Source organism: Euwallacea fornicatus, chromosome 13, assembly GCF_040115645.1.
Source record: "Euwallacea fornicatus isolate EFF26 chromosome 13, ASM4011564v1, whole genome shotgun sequence".
Classification (NCBI taxonomy): Eukaryota; Metazoa; Arthropoda; class Insecta; order Coleoptera; family Curculionidae; genus Euwallacea; species Euwallacea fornicatus.
The window spans coordinates 4,061,156-4,083,436 of NC_089553.1; the positions used below are offsets into that span (position 1 = coordinate 4,061,156).

Genomic DNA, 22,281 nt, shown 5'->3' on the forward strand with positions numbered 1-22,281 from the left:
CAAATTTTGGATTCGGCAAACCATATCAAGATCGTCCCCCATTTCTCTACGAAGTTTTTATGTATTTTTGCAAATGTCAAGGGAGGAAGCTTGTGGCGTTCGGTCGACAATGGTTCCTTTACTTTTCCTGTCGCTCTCGATCCGGCCTCATGCGAGCATCTCTGTGTGGTTTCGGCACTGACATCATGCAGCCTACGTTGAATTTGGACAGCACTATCGATCTCTCCCGATTGAATAGAGCGAATGACACAACGTTTTCGACCTTTTGACCTCGATTTTTTCAGGACCACTCCTATTTTATTTCAATGCCACAATCGGAAATTCCGGAATATTTTTAAAATTTTGTTATTACGTCACTAGGGCGCCCGCGTCTCTTTGGATTTCGCGGCAAGAATGCCCCTCTTGCGGAGGTTTGATTGTTTGGTGTTTCAAAACTTTTGACAACAGATTCGTGCTGCAATGAAAAGAATAGGGCGCAACCCTAAGGAAGAGGAAAATTTGAGATTTTTTTTTTTTGCGAAATTTTACATTCCAGCGACCCGAGTCACGGAAGTGTTCGCAGGAAGACTCGTAACGAACCGGTTCGGTTCAAAGACGCAAAGTTAAATAGGAATCGTTATGGTGAATATTTGGTTGCTCACACTTCGGCGAGATCAGTCCCAATCTTACCGGAGGTTAATAAATGTCCGATTTACAACCTAGGCAGATTAGAAAATTGTTACCCCGTGTGAACAAATGCGCGAATCGCTGTAATCGGCTTTTTACTTAATTTGACGTCAGAGCGGCACTCCAGTTTCTCTTTTCTGTTACTTTTTGCTCGAATCAAAACGGTGTGCGGATCACGCCCACGTCAAACTCCCGTGATCGGGCGCATCACAGTTAAACGTGATCTGCGTGAGCGATCAAGGAACCGGAAATTTCGGCGAGAGTGCGGAAATAATACGCCACTTAATGGAAGATAAATATTTATAATGAAACTCCCAATTCATTTAGTATGTATAATGGATCCATAGGTTTAAAATGAAATTATTATATTTCTTAATTACAGTAAATACACAGGTCGGAATTGTGACGCCGGACGAAGAACACAATTTCTATCACTATAAGGTCAAATACCTATATCTCTATAGAAAAAATAAATAGGTACATTTGGTATATATTTATTGTCTAATTACCAATTTACATTAAAAAGCGATTCGTTATAACTGATCTTGTGGACACACTAAGACGCACTAGGACTTTAGTTGGTTGCCAGGAACACCGATTTTGCTGGTTGAAGCAAGTCAAAAGTGATTAAAACACCTAGCGCACTCACAAGATGACAAAAACACCTAGTGTATTTACAACTCGCGCAGGTGATTTAAGGTTCCAACGCCACAAAACCGACCAGAAAAAATCTTTCGTGCTCTCAGACTCACATTATTATGTCAAAAATAGAATTAAACACTTGATGGGTTCTTGTGGCTACGCTGGTTCCGAGAGCACGAATCGCAGATAGGAATATAGTGCTTTACTGACAAGTATAGTAAGTTTAGGAGGAGACGAACACAGAAGAAGCTACGAACACTATACTACCGGATCACAACACACGAGTGAGGGCTTTTATACCTTCAACGCAAGCTCTATGATGTGGTTTGCCAATAAGTCTTTAAAATTAACAATAATAGAGATATGTTATGTTGCCATAACGATATTTACTGTATATATTTCGCCTTATAAAGCTCGTTTTCCTTTATCCACAGGAACAATTTTAATGGCGCAGCTGGAGCGACACGAATTAATCCTTTAAAATAGTGGCAGTAATAGGAATTCGAAAAACATATTAAATATTTATTATAATTCCTTAATAATCATTCATTACAATAATCGTTTTGATGGTTATAATTGCTGGTGTTCAAAGCTGTCAACAGCATGTCATGTAACAACATTCTTCCCTAATGAATTATAAAACTTAAGTAAGTCATCTATGCCTAAGGAAATGGTTATTTTTGTGCTGTTTTAGTTGATAGGACACATGTCTGTCATGACTCAATCTCCTCTTAGCCAATACGTCATAGGAAAGGAGGGTCGTTAAGGAAACCTCAAGCACGCCTTGAACTATCAGAGGCACGCTCAGGATCAAATCATCTGCTAGTCAAATGTTTGACGCACCCCGTATATTTGGCCATTTTTTAATTCTACGTTTGAATTTTAGGGCCTCGCTCGGACCTGGATAACTGGGTGGAAACGTTGGTCGTCACTTGATCCTTTTTGGATTGTGAGGCGTCGGGTTGCTCTCCTTGTGGTTACGTTAATGGAAAAAATCGACAAACGTGTACTGGTTTGGAACGAATCGGTTATGGAGCGTAAAATATAATAAAACCTTTTTTAAGGCAAACGCTCTCGCCTTTTCGTGCTTTACAATGATCACTAAATGTACGGCACTAATGCCTGCACGGCGGTAACGCCGTCAGGTGCCACTTTTCCATTATCAGCTAATTTCTATGTTGACACGTCTACTTTAACTCGATTGACTGTTTTGAGAAGAAACACTATCGGCCGACTCACTGAAGAAAAGGCACAACCGGTCGACAACGTCTGCATTGATTGCGTCCAGACTTTCGCGATGGTCAATAATAATTCCGGTGATATGATCGAGTTGGACATTCCCCGCCCCATGGGCCGAATTTTGGAGGTCGGCGCTTCGAAAATTGTTTAATTTCGGCTGACCCACCTAAACAAATTAAACATAGAATCTGAGGATGGCCACTTCGGTACATTCAATTTAAATTAAAAGAGTTTGTTGGCCTATTCTGCGACGCACAGCTTCGCGCAGCTATTGACCGTTTTCATATATGAAAACGATCCTTTAGATACAACAAACAATTTGTTAGCATATATTGTAGCAATAACACATTATTTCATATTCTTCAACTAGTAATAGCACTGGAAAAACCACATGAATAAGTCACAAAAGACCAACTTTGAGTAACATCCTACAGAGAGGAGCTATCTTCTTATTACACACCTATTGCTGTTATATATTTACATCATGATGAACAGTCCTAAAATTATTGTGATATATTGTGAATTAACGACTCAACGGAATACTCGGGAATCATCGATTAATCGGAAAATAATCGGAATTAAACTTTGGGACGTCGAAAGTTATCAAAAAGTGAGAGGAATAAAAATCGGTTGCCAAAAGCCCTTGAGAAACACTAATAATGAGATAAACTACTCAAAGTGCGTTAAAATAACTTGAGAAGACATTCGCGTGTTACTTTTAAACCTTCAAATCTGAGGGCTTCCGAAAGTTTATACAGGGTGTCGCACCATGTTAAACAGCCGTAGGTACAAAGCCGGTTACATTAGGAAAAAATTGCCTTCACGAAGTAAATTTGGGAAACATTTCTTCTAATTTTCTTGGGCCAGTCACAACACATATGGAGAGATTTAGCACCCGCGATTACATGGTCCAATGAAATATGGCAATTTAGAACGTTTTACGGCGGTTTTACGGTTTACCGGTCCGCTAAAAAGGGCCAAAACAGGGTTTTCTAACCGATCTCTGCGAGTAGGAAACTGTTTCCTAATTTAAGCGATCTTGTAACCATAGCGCCTCGGACATTTGGTACACTCTGTCTAATCTGTGTCACCTGGAGGACGAGTAGAAAGGTTTAAATGCGTTCTATACGGTCAAAGCGGAATACCGATTCTCTCTTTTGTTCCGATCGGGGATTCACACATTCGAGTCCGCGTGAAATCGCAAACCATTCTCGGCTAAAACTAACTGAGAACAGCGACCACCCTTCGCTAAGGGCCTGGCTGAGAACCCTTGTTAACGATTTGACGACAGTCCGTCGTCATCTTCAGAACCTACGAAAAAATTAATAGAGAATCGAAAACGAACAGAACGAAAATTGAAATGAACGAAAGTTGAATTTGTGGAACACGTGAGCCGCTCTAAAAATTTGCGCTTTCAATCGACCGTCAAAGGGGCCGCGACGCGAAGATGCTTAAAAATGCTTTTCCAAGGCTTCAGCATCTCTCAACTGCGAAGTCCAAGATCAGCGTAGCGATTGAGAAGAAAAAGTTTGAAACTCTCACAAACCTCACCTATTCACCTTCCGTACATTTCGGTTGACCGTTAACTTTTACTGAGGCTCTGAGGACGCACTAACATGAGACCTGTTCTCGTCCGAGCTTTTCCCCATACTCCGCTAGCTTAAAACTATGAGAACCGTTAAATACTACGAAAAAGCCACTAAAAATCACGATGCAGGTTCCTTTTCCCACTTTCAATAAGGAATGCCAGTCTGCTTTGGTCATAATCCACAAGGTTCGCTCGTTATTCACATGTTATTATCCTCCTCAATAGGCACTCTAAAAAAAAAAACTGAAAAAGACGTTTTTGGTACTTGGAGGCGTTATCTTGGTTTTTATCTTAGCGCGGACTGGTGAATTTCAATAAGGAGGTGGTTTGCTGAGATCGATTTTAAGCACTGTATAGAGTACGTAGTACGTGGTGTCGGTTGTCGCGGTCCCAAACACAACTTTTAAGGGCTTCAGCGTTAACGAAAATGAAATGACACTTGCGCATGTCTTAATCTAAACATTTCCAACTTTTAATGCCTAGTTAACTATAGAATATCAATTTGGTTTTATTTTCATAAAATTTCTTACTACGTTAAATCTCACTTTTGCATCAGCGTTCGACGCAAATTTAACTTACAAAAATTACTTTTTCTGTTGACCAATTGACACTTATGTTGATTTCTCAGTTAAAATTATAATTACTCTTTAGCCTACATTCCGCTGCGAAGATGTAAGAATTTTTTCAAAACGTCTCTCGTTCGCCCATCAAATTCTTGCGGCGTTTGTTAAAGAGGAAGGAGCTACGTCGGAGGAACAGTTCGTTGTCGGTAACGTGCACGCACAATCGCCGATGAAATCTGCGTTTTTTTTAAACAAATTCTTACAATAATCGCGGAATTATTACCTTATCTCCTCTGACTTCTAAATAATTATGTTAGTGCAAAATTTAAATTCTAGCTACGTATTTCGCAGACCTTATATAATGACGAAAGACTTGATATTCTTACTTTAGAGATCTTCGAAAGCCTAGTTAATACGAGACGAACAACTAAAACAGTGCCTACGTTTGGACTTACACAGGTTTAGGAAGACAGATGTTATTAAATCCAAAAAGAAGGTAATTTCTTAGTCTGCCTGTGATAACAACTAAAGGCTTTTGAGTGGAAATGTCATTTTTAGCACCGGTAAATTGCTTGCGAAATTCAATTACCTCTATTTTCCCAATAACTTTCCCCTCATACGCTGGCCAGCTGATGAAATTATGTACACTTTGTTAGTTTCGGTGGACTTCCTGAAAGCTAATAGAATCTAGAAATGTTGCTGCCATTTCGCCTAAATACTCTTGCAGCAGGTACCGATGGAGATAGTAAAAATTTAGGCCTCGAATAGCTACTGATTGTGCACATGTTATGTGGAGATACACTCTTCCAGAACTGGATTGTTTTTGACAAAATCTACGTGACTACACAGTACTCCCTACCGAAAACAATGCCCTAATACCATAATCGAAAATGTTAACCCTTAGTTCGGAAGTTCTATTTTTAAACAATTTATACATACTGTAACGTTACACCTAATATTAGACGAAGTTAATATAAATATAAACAATTTTCGTACAGAGAAACCGCTGTGTAAATAAACACTAAATTTACAAAACACTACGTTTCTGTACAGTAATTAACATAATTTTGTAGCAGAGCGTAAGGATTTTACATTGGAACTGCAAATTAAACCCTCGTTCTTATCCGCTACCAAACTACCCTACAAATCAGGAAACAAGAAGTATTAAATTTAAATATCACACCGTTGTTTCAGCAAAAACACAACTGAAAATTGAACATTATTGCTAGAACATTTTCCCAAAAATTCCTAGTTTGTTACATTACTTCTAAACTTGTAACTGTTATTTGGAAGCTAGATCTACTAAAAAAAAGTCTGACGAAAAGCGATGGTATATCTCCTTTTCGGCAACCATTGTTGAGTATTTCTGAAACATAAAGCCGTTTTAGTATCTCATTTTGGGCCAAACCTAAACGACATGCGGTAAAGTGTAACTGTAACGTCTGTCTAAGAGTCTTAAGTGCTACACAAGATGCAGAACTGTAAGTGCAATCTGAGCTGCCCTATTGGCCGGTGTTCCTTTTTCATGTAACAAAATTACTTTTCAATGTTGCACGTGAGCATCCTGTTCCAGTTCGCTGTATAGTGAAAATGATGTTGGACTTATAGTATTTGTACAGCTTAGAGATTTGTGTTGGGTACACTCAGGGCACACACGACAAATACAATACTTACTATTAGCGTTTAGACCAGTCCCAAATAGCCTCCGATGGTACACGTTACTATAATGGCCAAAATGGCCAGACATATCATGATCATTATTTTCTTCTGCAATGTTTTAAAACAGACGTTAATAAACATTTTGCTACAATGACGTAATTTGAAGAGGTAGGTGAATTACATCATGTGCCAATTGTCACTTTTCAAATAAACCCTAAATCCTTCAAAGAGTTTTCTAAAATTTCCGAAGCTTTATTTCGTTATAATAAGATAATCTATTCATAAAAGCGTCAAAATTGATATCAATTCTTGCAAAAAAAACCCGTCATTAAACCGGTATACATGGTGTCCCAGAAAAACATTAACAGAAAGATACCTACTACAACCTCCTCAGGAGAAATTAGGTCGATTAGACTCGATTCACCTACACAGGGTTGTTCACCCGAGTAGTTCCTTGAAGGTTTACTAGAATCGAAAAGTGACACTAATTTTAAAATTCGGCGTCAAAGCAGCTTCGAAGTTTACTATTTTTTGAAAATATTTTCACCTTCCTGGAGCTTCCGGTTTGACCGGAAATAGCTGCCCATTTCAAATGGGGCCTTCAGGATGTTATTTTACATTTAGATTCCATGTAACATTTAAGACACGTTTTCCGTATAATTTCCTAAACTTGGTCCTCGCTGTTTTTGACATATTTGACCTCGGAAAAAAAATCTGCCTCCCTAATGGCCAGTTTTAAAATTGCACATCTCCCGAGTGCTTAAGGACGTACTCCTCATATTTTGCAGAGTATCAATACATAGTCGTAAGTTTGCACTTACGCCATTTATACGGCTTAGTATCATACAGAACGTCCAAAAGTCAGTTCCAAACGTTTGCATTTTTAAAGTTGCAAAAGTCAAGAATTTTTCAAAACGGGACACTCCGCAACTTTAAGCAGTGTCAAATCGAAGAGTGTAATTCTCAGTCGAACCGGTTCAGGGTTACCTACATGGATTCCTAATAAAATAATATGCCGAGGGCCCCATTTGAAATTAGCAAGTTGACAGCTATTTCCGGTCAAACCGGAAGTGACAGGAAGTTAGAGATATTTCTTAAAAAGTGCACGTTGAAGTTGACTTAACTTCAAATTTTAAACTTCGTATCACTTTCAGATCCTAGCAAGGTAGTGAACAGGTTGGGTTAATAACGCTGGAGGTAAAGTTTTTGAGATGAAGAGTTTTGAGATACGTACAGCAAATCAAAATGGTGCAGGAGACAAGGTCAAAATTCATACCTATAGTATTCTGTAGAAGAATAATGCAGGACTAATTCGAAGTAAAAAAATTATGACACATTTTGACGCATTTCTTGAATTTAAATGCAGGGGGCTGAATTAACCTTATACAGGGTGTAAGAAGTGCCATTAGGTTTAATTAAAAAAAAGACGTAATACTCTCAACTGCATTGACTAAAAAGGGCATTTTTTTAGAAATTGAATAATTTTAATCAGCATTTTAGAGTTCGTCTTTTATTCGAAACAGAATATTTCATTAGTCGATTGAAAAATCAATAAGAACCGTTTGCCCATTTGCGTATCTGTGACAAACGACAGAATGCATAGTTGTGTCTCGATCGATATGCGTTCGCATTTAAAGAACTAGATCAGTTTTTTGACCAATTTGGACCCCAGCCCAAAGCATTATTTTTCCCCTTAAACCGGAGAGATTATATTTTTTCAAACTTTTGAAGAACTTCTTCGAGTCACTTTCTAGACATTTTTATCGAGCTTGACACAATTTTTTGATCGAAGACTGTAAGATGAGCTTTTCGAGAATAGACGCATGGGGATTACATTTTACGCATGAAGCTTACGAGTATTTAAATTCTGTTAAATTCCTTCAATGTGCGATCGAAATCGATGCTCACTTATGGAATCCAGAGATCCGCAAGAGCTATAATCTCAGTGAACTCAATAAAGTGTATTTCTGAGAATTAAAAAAAAAAAAAAATCAGGATTTTCCGGATAATAAAATTGATAAAAATACAAATAGTGAGTGTATCATAGTTTTTAACGCACCGCAAACTTTTTCTCTGCAAAAACACTTATCGGTCGATGACAAACCGTTGGAACATCCTGTGACTACATTTTTAACTTTCCAGTTTCAAAGTTCAATTAGTTGAACTCTGAAGTTGAACTAACCTACTTTCTCCTGAGGAATTTGTAGTATATACAGGAATGTAATGTTGCAGTCGAATGTCTAGTTTTCAAATCTTTACTCGAATGCGAGCTCTTGGAGCGAACTTCTATGTATAGACCTTCTCAATTATGCTATCGAGACGGCGCAAAACTCTGTTCAAACTTGGCAAAAAGAGGTATTCAACATAGGCAAAAAGTAAAATGAAAATTAATTCGCGTTGTAAAAAGTAGTAATTTATGCGACCGGTTAGAAAATGCATAATTTTATGGAACAAGTGGGAATTTTGTGGGACAAGCGAAGCGCGGCCTCGTACATGATACAGACTACATAAAATAGCATTTTCTATATAGTTCGGTATACGTGGATTTTTCTAATTTTACTGCATGGGGAAGAATTTACAATTGGCATAAGCTTCGACGTGATCAATCTGCGCCCTATAGCTTCAGACCATTATTGCTGCTCCTATTAGACGACCGGTAAAATCGGTACCATGTGGTAAGCGTTACCCCCAATGTAACAATGGTAAATCGAGTTCTTTTAGTTTTTTTTTTGCATAAGAGCTGGGTTTGTTAAGGAAAACACGGAGCAGCGTTGGGCGTCGTTTTATTTCACAAAAATAGATATAATTTTTGAATAAAAACGAACTTTTCTTACCCTCCCCTTTCAACTGCGATAGTCAAAGTTGTGCAATTAATACCTTTATTTGGGGAAATTTTACACGTGCACCACTGCCTTTTCTCTAAATTTCAGAAACCGTCAAACTGAGAGCCTGGCCTTTGTAGGTATAACGGTGGTGTGCCAACCTTCCAAGTTCAGCAGTTTCAACGATTTTTTCAAAATAGAAACGTATTTCGTTTCAAAAACCGAAATTCGAATAGGTGATTGTAGAAGGCAAGGATTTCCTCGAAGCAATAATTACTTCTTTTATGCAACCTACCAAAACTTACCCACAGTGCTTCTTCATACGGAAGAACCACAAATAAAGCCCGCCATCTCGGTAGCATATTACACGTCACATTACAATAGAGAAATAGAAAATAGTTTTAACGGAGTGGGTAATAAATTTTCTTTCACTTAATTGAATATAATAACACTCAGTTAGCTGAAAGAGGTCTTTTGGAGAATTAGGAATTGTCATTCAAAAACTCTCCACACCAGACTAAGGAATCTTAAGAGAGATATCAAAGTACTAACTAAAAGCACTATTTTTTAAACAGCTCTAGAAAGCGTATATCTTTCAAAATGTAGAAACTAAACTACGAATTCTAATAATCATTGGCAAACAAAGTAAAGTCAATGTTTGTGACTTAAAAATATCAATATTGGCCCAGTGGACAAAATACCACTCAACGCTCTTCTAAATAACTATAAAAATTGCCGGACAAACAACGTTTAAACTAGAAAGCAGCGACAGAAAAAACTACTTGGAAATTGAAATCTTAATAGAACTGGAAACGGTGGAAATCTGCAGGAATACTCACTATCCAAAAAATTTGGCATAAATACTGGCAGAGGCAATCACAATCAGTACCGACACGCACACCAAGATCATGATTTTCTTCTATAAATTCGAGGTAAAAATACATTTAGTCATAGGAAATACTGAGATGTGTAAGATATAAAAGTGGTGCAAAAGAATAGATTATCGCTAGTGCAAAAATTTATTTATTACTTAAGAAAACTGAAGAGTACTACCGACTACGTAGGTTTAAAAGAGGGTAGGCATGGAAAGGTCACTAAAATACAATTAACAAAAAAATCATTAATTGCGAAAGAAAAATTTAATAATATATAATAAATAGGACATTTCTTATAAATATAGGTGCAAACAATACTAAGGACTAACAGAAATTGTATAAGGGTTCATTAGGGAGGGCTTGTTTCCCCCTTTAAGTAATACGTAAGATTTCTCCCCACATCTACGCCGACGATTTCACACAGTCCATTGTCTATACCACCCGCTGTAAAGGCGGAAGGAAACAAAAAAAAAATAAAAAATCAATACAAGCATTATACGGGGTGTCCCGCAAAAGTGTGTGAAAAAATGCGCTGACTATAGATACTTTGAGCGTAAATGAACCTGAAAGAGCCAAATTGGATTTCTGTTTCTCAACGCATTAACGCATGCAGGGTGTTAAAATTCAATTTTCTATTTTTCCTAGTTGGTGGTACAGCTCAGGAGTAGCTCACAATGTATATATTTTTTAAATAGAAAGTCGCAACGATAACGGCAATTTTTTCTTTGTAAATTGTTAACGAGTGACGAACATCGTATTTTCTGTCAGTGAAAAGACGTAAACAAATTCGTAGCAGAGTTTGATGACGTTTGCGATTTACAGAATATGATTTTCGGCACGTAGAACGCTCCTTTTTCTACGACCATGCGTGATGCAAACGGTAATTAAATTACGAAACGAATTATATTTTTTTCAAAAACTTCACTTGGTAATACGTTATTCTATTAAAATTCGTACGAAGTATAAACAAATTTTATCCATTTGTTTATTCATATTTCTTTGTATTACATTTTGAATCAAACTCAGTATAAAATCCGGAGGGAGGTCACATTGTAAAGGGGAAGCAGCACTGCTGCCCTCCCCGTGAGAGACCGCCACTGCTACAACTTTCGAGATGTTCAATCGAGGCTTGGAGAGTGTGCAATTCACTGAAGCCCGTACAATTAGATTTCTCAATTGTTAACCTAGATCAATTTCCAAATCAAAGTTTTCTCGTGGTACGTCAATGGACATTATGGAACTTTTTTCCCCTCTTGCGTTTTTCCGGTACGTGCCGCGATTTCCAGTTATTTGCAAAAGTGTCCAGGAACGCGGATCGTTTTCCGTCTAGGAAATACATACGTTTGACGCGATTCAATTTAGTTTTCCAGATACATAATAAATCTGGTAAAAACTGGAGTGGATTTTTGCAGCAAATCATGTACTAGATTATGCAAAAGTATCCAGAAAAGCAAAAGCATTGCTGGAAATTTCTGCAAGTAACTGGAAAATGGGGGCGGACGCGGGGAAAAGGTAAGAGACGAAATGATAAAAAAAAATGTCTGCCATTGACTTACCGCGACAAAGGTTTGATGCGGAAAAAGGGGGGGACAGAAACAAATCCTACAGATTTGGGCAAGTAATTAAGACTTCTACTTAAGTGAGCTCCAACGAACTCCACAGTTCGACGCAATATCTCATTACTCTCACTACAACGAAGGAAACATAGTTAAAATTGAACCTTTAACACCGTGCACGTATACATCAGGGGGTTTTGAAAGGTGCGAATTCAATTTGCTTCCTTTCCTGGGACACCCGGTGTAGGATAGATAGGCAAGTGAAGGGCGAGTTAAATTTTAAAGATCTCACACACGTCAATTGCTCAGTTGAGAAAGAGTTCTCGGGGGAAACCTTCATATAATTCAATATCTATATGCGAACTAAACGTACCTGAAACATTATCCATCATCATTTATACAAAAATAATACAACAATAATAAAATTAAAAAAAAAAAAATCCTTTGGTATTGTTGGAAATTAAATGCACCTGCTTCCTTCAGGAATATGTTACGTACGCAAATCGTTACATCTACGTTTTTTCCCCGTGAAAACAGTAGTTTAAGTGTGTTCATACTAGTTTCTACGAAGTAGAGTACTTACGACATTCACTACGTACTTAAATAATACTAAATTGACTGTGCTTGAATCACATTGCATTTTATGTCAATAAATCATCCACATCAGGCCGTAAACTACTGTCTTCAACATCGAATTTCTTTTACATTAAATCTTTCTATATTCTAAACATGAACAACTAGATAACGTTCATAGATTATGAGTATTGCAAGTAACGCTTTACGCAGCTAATTACGAGATGCAAAATGTTCTATCACTTTATTTCTCTTGTTTAAATAAATCACAGTTAAAAATAACGTGTAGAAGAAGAGTTCTGTTACACTATAACGAAATTTACACACGCAGGTAGGCTTATACATACTATGGTACGATACTGCTTTAGCATAAAGACAACTGTTATTTCTAAGCGTTAAGTGGCAGCTGATATAAGAAGTTCTTTTGTTATGTCGCACCTTATATGACCAGAAGAAAGAGATTTATATTAGGGCTTTATTGCTTTTGCTTAACGGTAAAATGCCTATAATAAATGAAAATAATCTCGTATACGCATCAGATACTTGCACAAAATTCAACACAAAGAAATGTAGAGCGACTCAAAAATAATTCTTTTCATTATTTTCCAATTAAAATCCTCTCTACGTTGATCAACACCAGGGCCGCACGCACTGGAGACTCTAGAACATTTCAAATGCATGGAAATGCTTGGAAAACAGGGGGTGTGTTAGTTGGTGCGTTAGTAGCGAGTCCGTGTCACATGTCATAAATCTAATAATCTTGTGCTAGAGTGATAGAGGTACGAACTTCAAAAATGTTATCTTACTCAAGTAACCAATAGTATTCTAATCTAAATCGTGCCATCGCTCAATTATACGTTCTGTTGTGTGGATATGAGGAAATATTGTTATTGATGATATCGACTGGAGAATACTCCAGGGCGCTGTTAAAAGTGGCAGTGATAGAGCATAATACTTTCATATCGATAGAGAATTGGCGTTCGTCGAAAATTTTAATTTAGAATTTTCTGAGCCCACTGCAACGCTTAAATGTTACCCTTTCTAATTAGAACTAGCAAATCTAAAAATTGCACGATACAAGCTGAAAACTCTACAGGGCGATCGTTTTTCTAGTTTAAACGTGGGGATCGGATTACCACCTATTTGAAGTGCTTCGACGTCCACTAAATTGGGGTCTAATTGCATAATTTACGTAACATTAAAATGCCTTTTCGACATATGACAAATTCGGCCTAGTTCCGGAAATAACAATATTTTTCTTAAAAGCTTTTCCCCCAGTATTTCCTTGAAAACATAATCGAAATTAATCGACACCTTATAAAAGTAATTTTTCCATGATATATGACAGTTGGTGATTTTAAAGCTTCGACCTGGTAACATTCGTTTGGGCCAATACAATCCCGACCGGTACCTTAAGCGCGCGTTTTCGGGCTTAAATAACACGTTATCCGAGCCTGATGTGATTATAAAAAAAACTCGTTATTTCGAAGCGTCTTGAAAGCAACAATTTCGAAGACCAATAATTATAAATGTTGAAGTACTCCATTTTCACCTCATACGAATTCCCCAATGAGAAGTCTGTTCGTAAAGTCAAAATTGTAAGAAAATGGTGTAAGTGGACTCTATCTTGAGAAATCTTCTGATGAATCAAGTTGTAAATTGGGGAGTACTAAGCTCAAAATCCAAAATTTTCACATTTTCATCTGCTTAATAAAGACCCTAATGAGTTGAAATGTTGCGGCTCTCTACGTGAGCAGAAGATTTGGATGAAATTTTTGGAAATCACTGGTCTAATTGCTTAGAACGACCGCTGAAAGTATCAGATGAATAATAAATTAATAAACTCTGGAATAGAAAGCTCAAACCCCCAGATCCTTCCGAGCCTCCTAAATAATGGGAATATTGGAATAACAATTAATGAACAAAAATGTATTCTTAGCCAAAAATGTTTTTTCCTTTTAAATGACATATTCAGTCAGTTCAAGATGTTTTTTAGGTTTCCACGAAAAATCTGCATCGAATAACGGCAGGACGTTTAATATCTAACCAGAACGGTCTTTATTGACGATACAGGAGACTACTAGTAGAGCTTGCAATTGGCTTCATTTGGCAAAATTTTTGAGTTAAAACGTAGACTGTGAAGAACATGAGGGAAACGCGATCTATCACGACTAAATTCTCATAGTTACTTACATGTGTGTGTGTGTGTGTGTGTGTGTGTGTGTGTTGGATTGACAAACAAAACTTTGCTCAGAAACTCGTTTGTGTTGAATACTAAAACAATCGACAACTTATTTATTACTTTATCCAAAACTCTGGATCGCTCATCATTCCGTATTATCGTTTAACACTGAAACGCCCCATGGTGGTGTAAAATAATGCCTTGAAGCATTCACGGGCGACAATTAGTTTCCCAAATCTTATGAGAGATTCATTGGTTGATAAATTATGATCCCCGAAGCAACGAAAATATTTCGACGAAATGCGGTCAAAGGAAATTCAATTTTCTACAACAAATTGTTCAAATTTTGAATATTTGGATTTTGAACTCGTTGTTGTAAGTCGGGTTGGCGGTTTATGAAGTTTTTGATCGAATCCGATAACAGGTGTGATCACGCCGAGCCGGGATGCAGAATCGTCCGCAGTGGTGAGCAGATAACTCACGTTCTGCAAAATTTTATGAAACTACGTCTAAAAAATCGTTAGAAAAAATTGAATAGAAAATGTTTATTGGCCATTCGGAGCCAGTTAGCATCGACTTGTGGTGATTTTCAAGCATCTCCAAGCCATTGAAATTTTACTCCATTTTCTCAAATTTTAACCGATAAAAATTAAAAGCCTCGACGTAACTATTACTTAAATTGTAACACAAACCATCTACACTCTGGAAGATGTTTGGAAGAATCAGAACCATCGACAAAACGAGAATTCGGCATTTTTAAGGAACACATTCTCTACACCCCTGATTCCTCAGAACAAATCACAAAACATATGAAACAGTACTTACAAAAGTTTTCATACATAAATTCTACAATCTCATTACGTATATACACAATAATTATACTTGAATTAAAATGGCTTACAGATTAGCTACAGATTATTGGTTTGAAACGTATTTTTGATAAGAAGTAGAACACGCATCTAAAAAAGCAAGTTTCCTTATTAAATAGGTTCTAGCCTCGATTCATTTTAAGTATCAGCTATTTCAATTTACAGACTTCGCAGAATTTATTTAACAGATAAGAACACTATTATTATTAATTTGGTTGGATTATTCCCTATTAAACATGGATTGCACCGAAACCTTTAGGGATTCTGTAATCCTGTAAGGAAAGCCGATCGATAGGTATTTACATTAATACTACTAAGGTCTTTCCCTACAATCTAAGGGATCCCTAAACGAATCTGCGCCTACGGCCACAAAATCCGCATTGGGAAAATGCGGACGCTGATAAATTTGAATTAAGACTACGTCCTAAACATAAAATTATTATTTGTCCAAAAATTTACATGTTGTATTGCGATCTCCCTTATGAATCCTAGAGCGTTGTCGCCAAAATGACTATAAGTACTACGAGAAGTATTATTAGGCAAATGATAATGAAGATCTTTTTCTGAAAAACAAGAATGATAATAAGTATGGGAAACATGAGGGTGGGGACTTCGAGGTGAGGCCAATTAAGTTCGATGTTCGTTCCACCGGGAATGTGTGATTGAACGGTACCTGCGGCGCAACGCTTTTCCGTACAAAGAAAAATCACCTGGCAAAGGTGGAGGTGTCAGTTTTGAGTATAAAAATTAAGTATAAATAGATCAGATAAAAGAATATTTTTAAAAAAATGTTAACACTCCATGTGTCAGTGAGATTACAAGTAAGTTCTTTCTTTTTTGATACAATTTCAGTTTCCAGACTTTATCCTGGATTTACATGAAAGCTCACGTATTCGGCATAGTATAACACAAGACATCACCGTCTTCTTATACAATGCTATGCCGGACACCTTCTCTCAAACCAATTAAAATGTTTTTTTGATGTACCGTTTAGCGATACTTCAGACTTCGGCACAACGTTTCCTTTGAAGATCTATTGCTGGACACCTCGTGTCAAGCACACAAAAAATTTTCGTCATCAATGTACCATTTAATGACACATTTTTGACTCGAACGTGACCTACATTGTGAATTTCGGTTGCTGGGACCTTGCGTCGAGCCGATCCCAATTCCCGCCCGTCGGAAGTACCATTCAGCGACACTTTTACTTTAGACGAAACGTTTACATTGAATTTCCATTGCTGGGAGCCTTGTGTTATCAATTTTTTCGTGTCTCAAGTATTCATGAAATATAGTTCACCAAAATAAGCTAATGAATACATCGCAAAGTTGACATTCTAATCCTTAATCAAACCCTTTGAGCTAACGAAAACTTACATTAAAATACACAAGACGTTAAAACTTATCTTGCCATAATCGTCGAGAACTTAATCGGCCAAACTTTCAAATCAAATAATTAAAATAAAAAAACAAATACAAATTAAAACACATTCAAAATTGAAAATGATATATGATTACATCCAAAAAGAAAACGACAAGTCCACACTGAATCGTATAACGCAACATCATTTCCAATTTTCCAGGACTGAATTTCCAATCCGTCAAAGAAAAATGACAGGTCTGCCTGAATTCTTGATTGTTTAAAGTTTGAAAAAAGATGGATATTTAGTCCTAATGTAGATCTAACATAACAGAAAATGGTGATGGCTTCAAGCTACAATGCGTTATGCAAAGGTAAGTACAACTGGTTGGTGACTTAACATGCAACATTCCTTTTGCTTCTAAATCACAACATTAAATAATATTTGCAACAATACCAACCACACAACCAGTTGTCAAATACCAGGGAAGTGTGAAATAAGAGAAAAAGGAAAACGAATAAAATAAGGAAACAGGGTTTAGTAATACAGATTGCTGGATATACATTTATAACTTAGAGAAATTGCATTATACACTATTATTAGGTAAGTACAAAATAATAAGAAAAATCATGTTTCAATTACATTAAATAAATAATAAATAACAAATATTCTCTCGCTTTGTTGACAGTTATTTTCACTACGATTAAAGATATATATAAATATGTAGGGTGTCCCATAAAAAAACCACCTTGTATCAGATGCTAAAAACTTTTCCATTTCTATACTCGAAAAAAGTTAATAGCTATTAGTTTTTCAAACTAACTTATCAATTAATTAGCTTTTCATCCAACTTTATATTTCTGTCACGTGTGCAAAAAGCATGTTAACGAGCTTAATAAATCGCAACTTTTTATAATTCATATTTAATGGCAAAATTTAAAGGAATCGTAACTCTTACCGCTTCGAAACTTCCAAAATTGTAATAGTTCGTCTTAGCATTTCCGTGTTCCCGTTTGTCGTTTGCTGTTGATGCAATATCTCGGTTTCACGTCATGATTTTATACATACATTGCTATCTTGCTCGATTATCCCCAGAGCAGCAACCACAAACGAACGATGAGAACAACAATATTTCTACACTCTGAAGACATCATTAATTTTATCCTAGGGATTATATCCAGCAATCCACAAAAACAATCTCTTACCTTCCTGGCTTTACTTTGATATTCTTGCGCGCTCTTCAGTTGCTCGTGCCCTTCCGCTACGTGATTCTGCGTGGTCGACACGTGATACTCTATCCGATCCACTAATTCACCCTGCTCGAGAAGTGCCAAAGGGAGGTCGAAAAGGAAAACAGGATTCGCGGAAAGCAAGGAGCCACAACCGAACCACCACCGAAAGAATGTTAATGCACACACACCGACAGTGATCAAATACAACAACACCGATAAACATGTAAGTGACAAAGGGCACACAAGTAGTTAGTAAAACACAGTTAATATGGTCAGTACATTTAGAAGGGGTGCAAACAAAGCCCAAATAGAACCAATCACAGAATGTGGGAGTATAAGGAGACGAGGACGAAAGGAAGCAAAAAAAAAATAAACAAAACAAATTAAAAAGCTAATTTTTACATTTTACAGTGGGCACCTAAAACTATACGGAAATTGGCGCGTCCACAGTGGCCCGAATTGCCAATAATTCCAAGTGGAAATAAAACGAACTAAACGCGAATGGCAATTTTGACCAATGCTTACGCGCCTTAAGGTTCGACTCACCCGTCGGGCGCGACTCTGATACCGCAGAGCCTTTTTGGTATCTTGAGTGGCCGTTTGGACATAGTCCACGGCATGTTCCACATGGAACTCAATACGATCAATCATTTCCCCCTGTTAGATCAAGAAAGTAGTAAGAGAGAAGTGGTTAGTTACAGTCTAAAGTTACTTTTACGTAAAATGAATGTCATCGAGATGTTCGCGTTTATACTTTCTAATCAGAGAAGTAATGACATTTACTTTACACAAGTATTAGTACATATTGTATTCGGTGTTATTTAAGACTTGAAACATGCTTTTTGTGAAACGAATTGTAAGTAGAAGGTTCGCAGTTAATTTGGAGATATTTTAAAATAGGTCCCAAACATTGTCAATATTTCAGGGTAGCGCAAAAGTGGAATATAGTACTTTTATCACTTTTACCCCTAATTTTGTGCTCATTTTTCGCACCATTGGAAAAAGCGTATGTAAAAGGTACAGGGAATAAGAGACCTGCTCTACTCATCTTATACAGATTAATTAGTCTTTCTGAGGTAGCACCGGGAATTTCGAAAAATTTAAAGCAACGTTTTTCATAAAAAAAAAAACAGGAAGAATACTTTTCATTTTTCCAGGTTGTAGCGTATGTTGAAAGCAATCTGCGTAATCTAATGACCTCCACGTCGGATGTGACTGCAAGGTACATATGTATGTATCTATATTCTACTAGCTGTCACTTTCTTATTAATATAGGAATATATGCAGTTAATGTGATTTTGTGCCTTTAAACGCAACTCTCAGAACGTCTAAAACTAAGTTTTCATGGTACCAACCATCGACCAAACCATTGATGCTCTGAATATTTTTATATTGACAATCTCCTAATAGTTGTTGTTTCAAACTGACGGCAGATGTTAGAGGACCGCGGTTTTGCAAGTAACCTGGCAACGTCACAGTTTAATGCAAAATCGATAGCTTTACTATAGGGCGGATTTCACGAGGATCTACATAAGCCAAAAATTCTCTTTTGCGCAAAATTGGATTCATACATAATCAAAAACCTTTTTAAATGAAAGATCTCTTGTTCCCTTCCACGTTTCATCCATTTTTTTTTTTTAAGTAATACGAGATAAAAAATATATATACTTGAAATATACTTTAACACACTATTGCGCCACGCTGTGTATTCGTATACAAGGTACCACAAATTCTTGCCTAAGTATGGGAATCTCGCAAAACGGCCAGACACACGAATTCGATAAAATTGAGGAAATGTGAGAGGAGGAATGCGAAGACATAATGGATTTTTAGAAGTCGGAAATTTCTGAACACATTCGAGGATATCTGCGAACACAGGATAAATATCTAAAAACTGCGCCTTGTAAAGCGATGAACAACTGACATTAAAACACTTTTTTACGTGGGATCAAAATGTTAAATTTTTCTAAGCGTTCAACCTACAAAAGTTATAACTCGAATTATCACTTTTTCCTTTGTGCGGTTGCTACATACACAACGTGTCGCATTTAATACGATGACACCGTCATATTTTCGCTATTTGAAGGAATACAGATATGAATTTTTTTCACTTTGAACAGGTCGATGAGTCACATTTTTTAAGTGATTCATCTCACATCTGAACCGTAAACTCATGCTACCATAAATTCGCAACCAAAATTCTCGATATTTTGCTTTACTTTTAGAGATATTAAAGAAAATTATTAGAAAAAGTTGTTCAGAATATTATTTTAACTCTATACACTAAGTTTCATGAAAAATTTCTCTTTTTTATTATTTCATCCTTTTAGTTAGTTTTAGTTAATTTTAACAACACTGCCATTTTCATTGGAAGGCGCCTACAACGGCTGCTATTTCCATGAGTAATGGGAGCACCTTCGGGATATCTCAAATTAAATTTTCCAGCAACTTTTTTGTTACTACGAGCATGATAACCAAACAACCGGATTATTCCGATTTTTTCATGATGATCAGTCAGATGAGTCACTTAAAAAATATGACTCAGCAACCTGTTGGACGTGGAAAAATTCACATCTGCATTCCTTCAAATAGGGAAAATATGGAAGCTTCTCTCTCTTAAATGGCACACACTATATGAAATTATTTGCAATAAGTGTTAGTGGTTCCTCTCACATTCAAAGCTCGCCTTCAAAATTTTTCCGCACTTTGAATAGGAGGAAGATGGTAAATTAAAGGGCTTTATTCGTCTTATTGACTATCCTTATGCGACACAAGCAATACGAGGTGAATGATTAAAAATAAAACAAGAAACAGTACGTTTCATAAATCGGTATGTACCAGCCCATCTAGTAAAATAGCAATATACGTGGTGTTCGATTACAAGAATAAAAATTTCATCGTTTTTTACCTTATGTCGAATTATTCTTCATGTACTATTCCTTATGTCGTACGATTAGTAATACAGAAAGTGGCTAATTTCATTTTTTTTTAATAAATACAGGGCGACTCAAATGAGGAGGATGAGTAATTCTACTTGGAACGCCCTGTATTGCGAAGATTTTTTAAGATACTTATAAGAAAGTTTTGGTTTACCGGCAAATTTACAATTTCACCAATTTTAATAGATAAAATTAATTTGTTCAAGTTTCAACGTTCTATCTACGGGTTTTAAGGTTATGCTCGATTTTCTAAGTTAAACCACGCCTATGTACCCCAATTCGGCACTATTCGTTTCTGTTGCTGTTCTTAAAATACTTAGGTAAGAATTTCTGTGGTATCGGGGTGAAAACCTTGCCAACATTAGTTGTGAGTTATGACAAATAATTAAATTGCATAGTTATACTACCATTACAAGATAAAAATAGGACAAATCAACAAACGATTAGTGGGAAAATAGTATTAGAACACTTTGGCGATCCGCCCACTCTGGATATTGTTATTTGTGACAAAACAGTCAACATCGGGCGAATTTCAAATAATTACCAGCGAAAAGACTGCTCCAAGTTGGGGTTCTGGTGATTTTTAACGGCTTTTTCCCACAACATACTGTATCTGTTACCACATGGAGCAGACTTTTATTGCCGAATTAGAACGCGAGCAGGGTTCGAAACGCTAAAATATCGTTTTGAGGGAAAGTCGACTCTTTATGCAGGGAGAACTACTATATAAAATCATGAATTAAATAGCAAAATTAGTTTTTCGGGGAAAAATTTTAAATTTGAAATGTTTAGCATTTATCACAACGTTATTACTGTACTTTACCGAAGTTTTATTACTTAAATGTTTATTTTTCTAATTTTATTACTTTATATTTATTGAGTTTACTTCTGCACGCCTGCTAAATATTCCAAATTTACGCATAAAATCATGGCTATTTGCGCAAATATGTTTATTCATTCAAAACAATATTTCCAGAAAAGTGCCCAATATCTCTTGATTGATGACTCGTTGGGATACGAACGATCGACAACGAAATGTTGCATTAAACGGTACAATCGGATATTTATTTCCAAATTGCGATGACAAAACTTGGAAAAAAATGGTTTGAAGTATTTCATAGGCATTGACTACCAAAGAATAGACACGCTATTCGATGAGTTATTTTACCAATCGCATGCGCGCAAGCACGTAACGATACGTATTTAAAGAGAAATTAATCGTGAATAAAATAAAATTTTCTTCCAAATTAGCACCTTAATCGTGACGTTATTGTCATTAAATTGCACATATATTTTAGTGAATTAACGCAAAAACGAGAAAGAAACACAGATCTGCACTGGAAAAAATAATGTTGAACGAGCATTCGAAAAACGAAACGACTCGTTTAACAAGTCAATTTATTTTCAGGAAACAGATAAAAACTGCATTAAGGAAGTGTTCTTAGTTCTTGAAAATAACGAATAACGAAGCTGTAAAAAGAAATAAATACGAATTCTAATTTTAAAACTTTTTTC

At 36.4% G+C, this 22,281-nt stretch overlaps 1 protein-coding gene across 9 annotated transcripts in view; it reads right to left on the reverse strand.

The window, feature by feature from the left end:
* Positions 1–948: 948 nt before the first annotated feature.
* Positions 949–22,281, reverse strand: part of Syx1A (Syntaxin 1A) — a 57,936-nt gene continuing 36,603 nt past the window's right edge. The window contains exons 8-11 of one of the 9 annotated variants that reach the window (XR_010732746.1): positions 18,374–18,484; positions 10,019–10,098; positions 6,373–6,465; positions 949–6,064 (exon numbers count right to left, since the gene is read on the reverse strand). Coding sequence is in view for 8 of the 9 variants with exons in the window: in XM_066289640.1 (XP_066145737.1) it covers positions 18,233–18,484 (252 nt within the window). In the remaining variant the exon portion in view is untranslated. The other 8 variants (XM_066289645.1, XM_066289643.1, XM_066289644.1 and 5 more) reach the window with 8 other exon arrangements.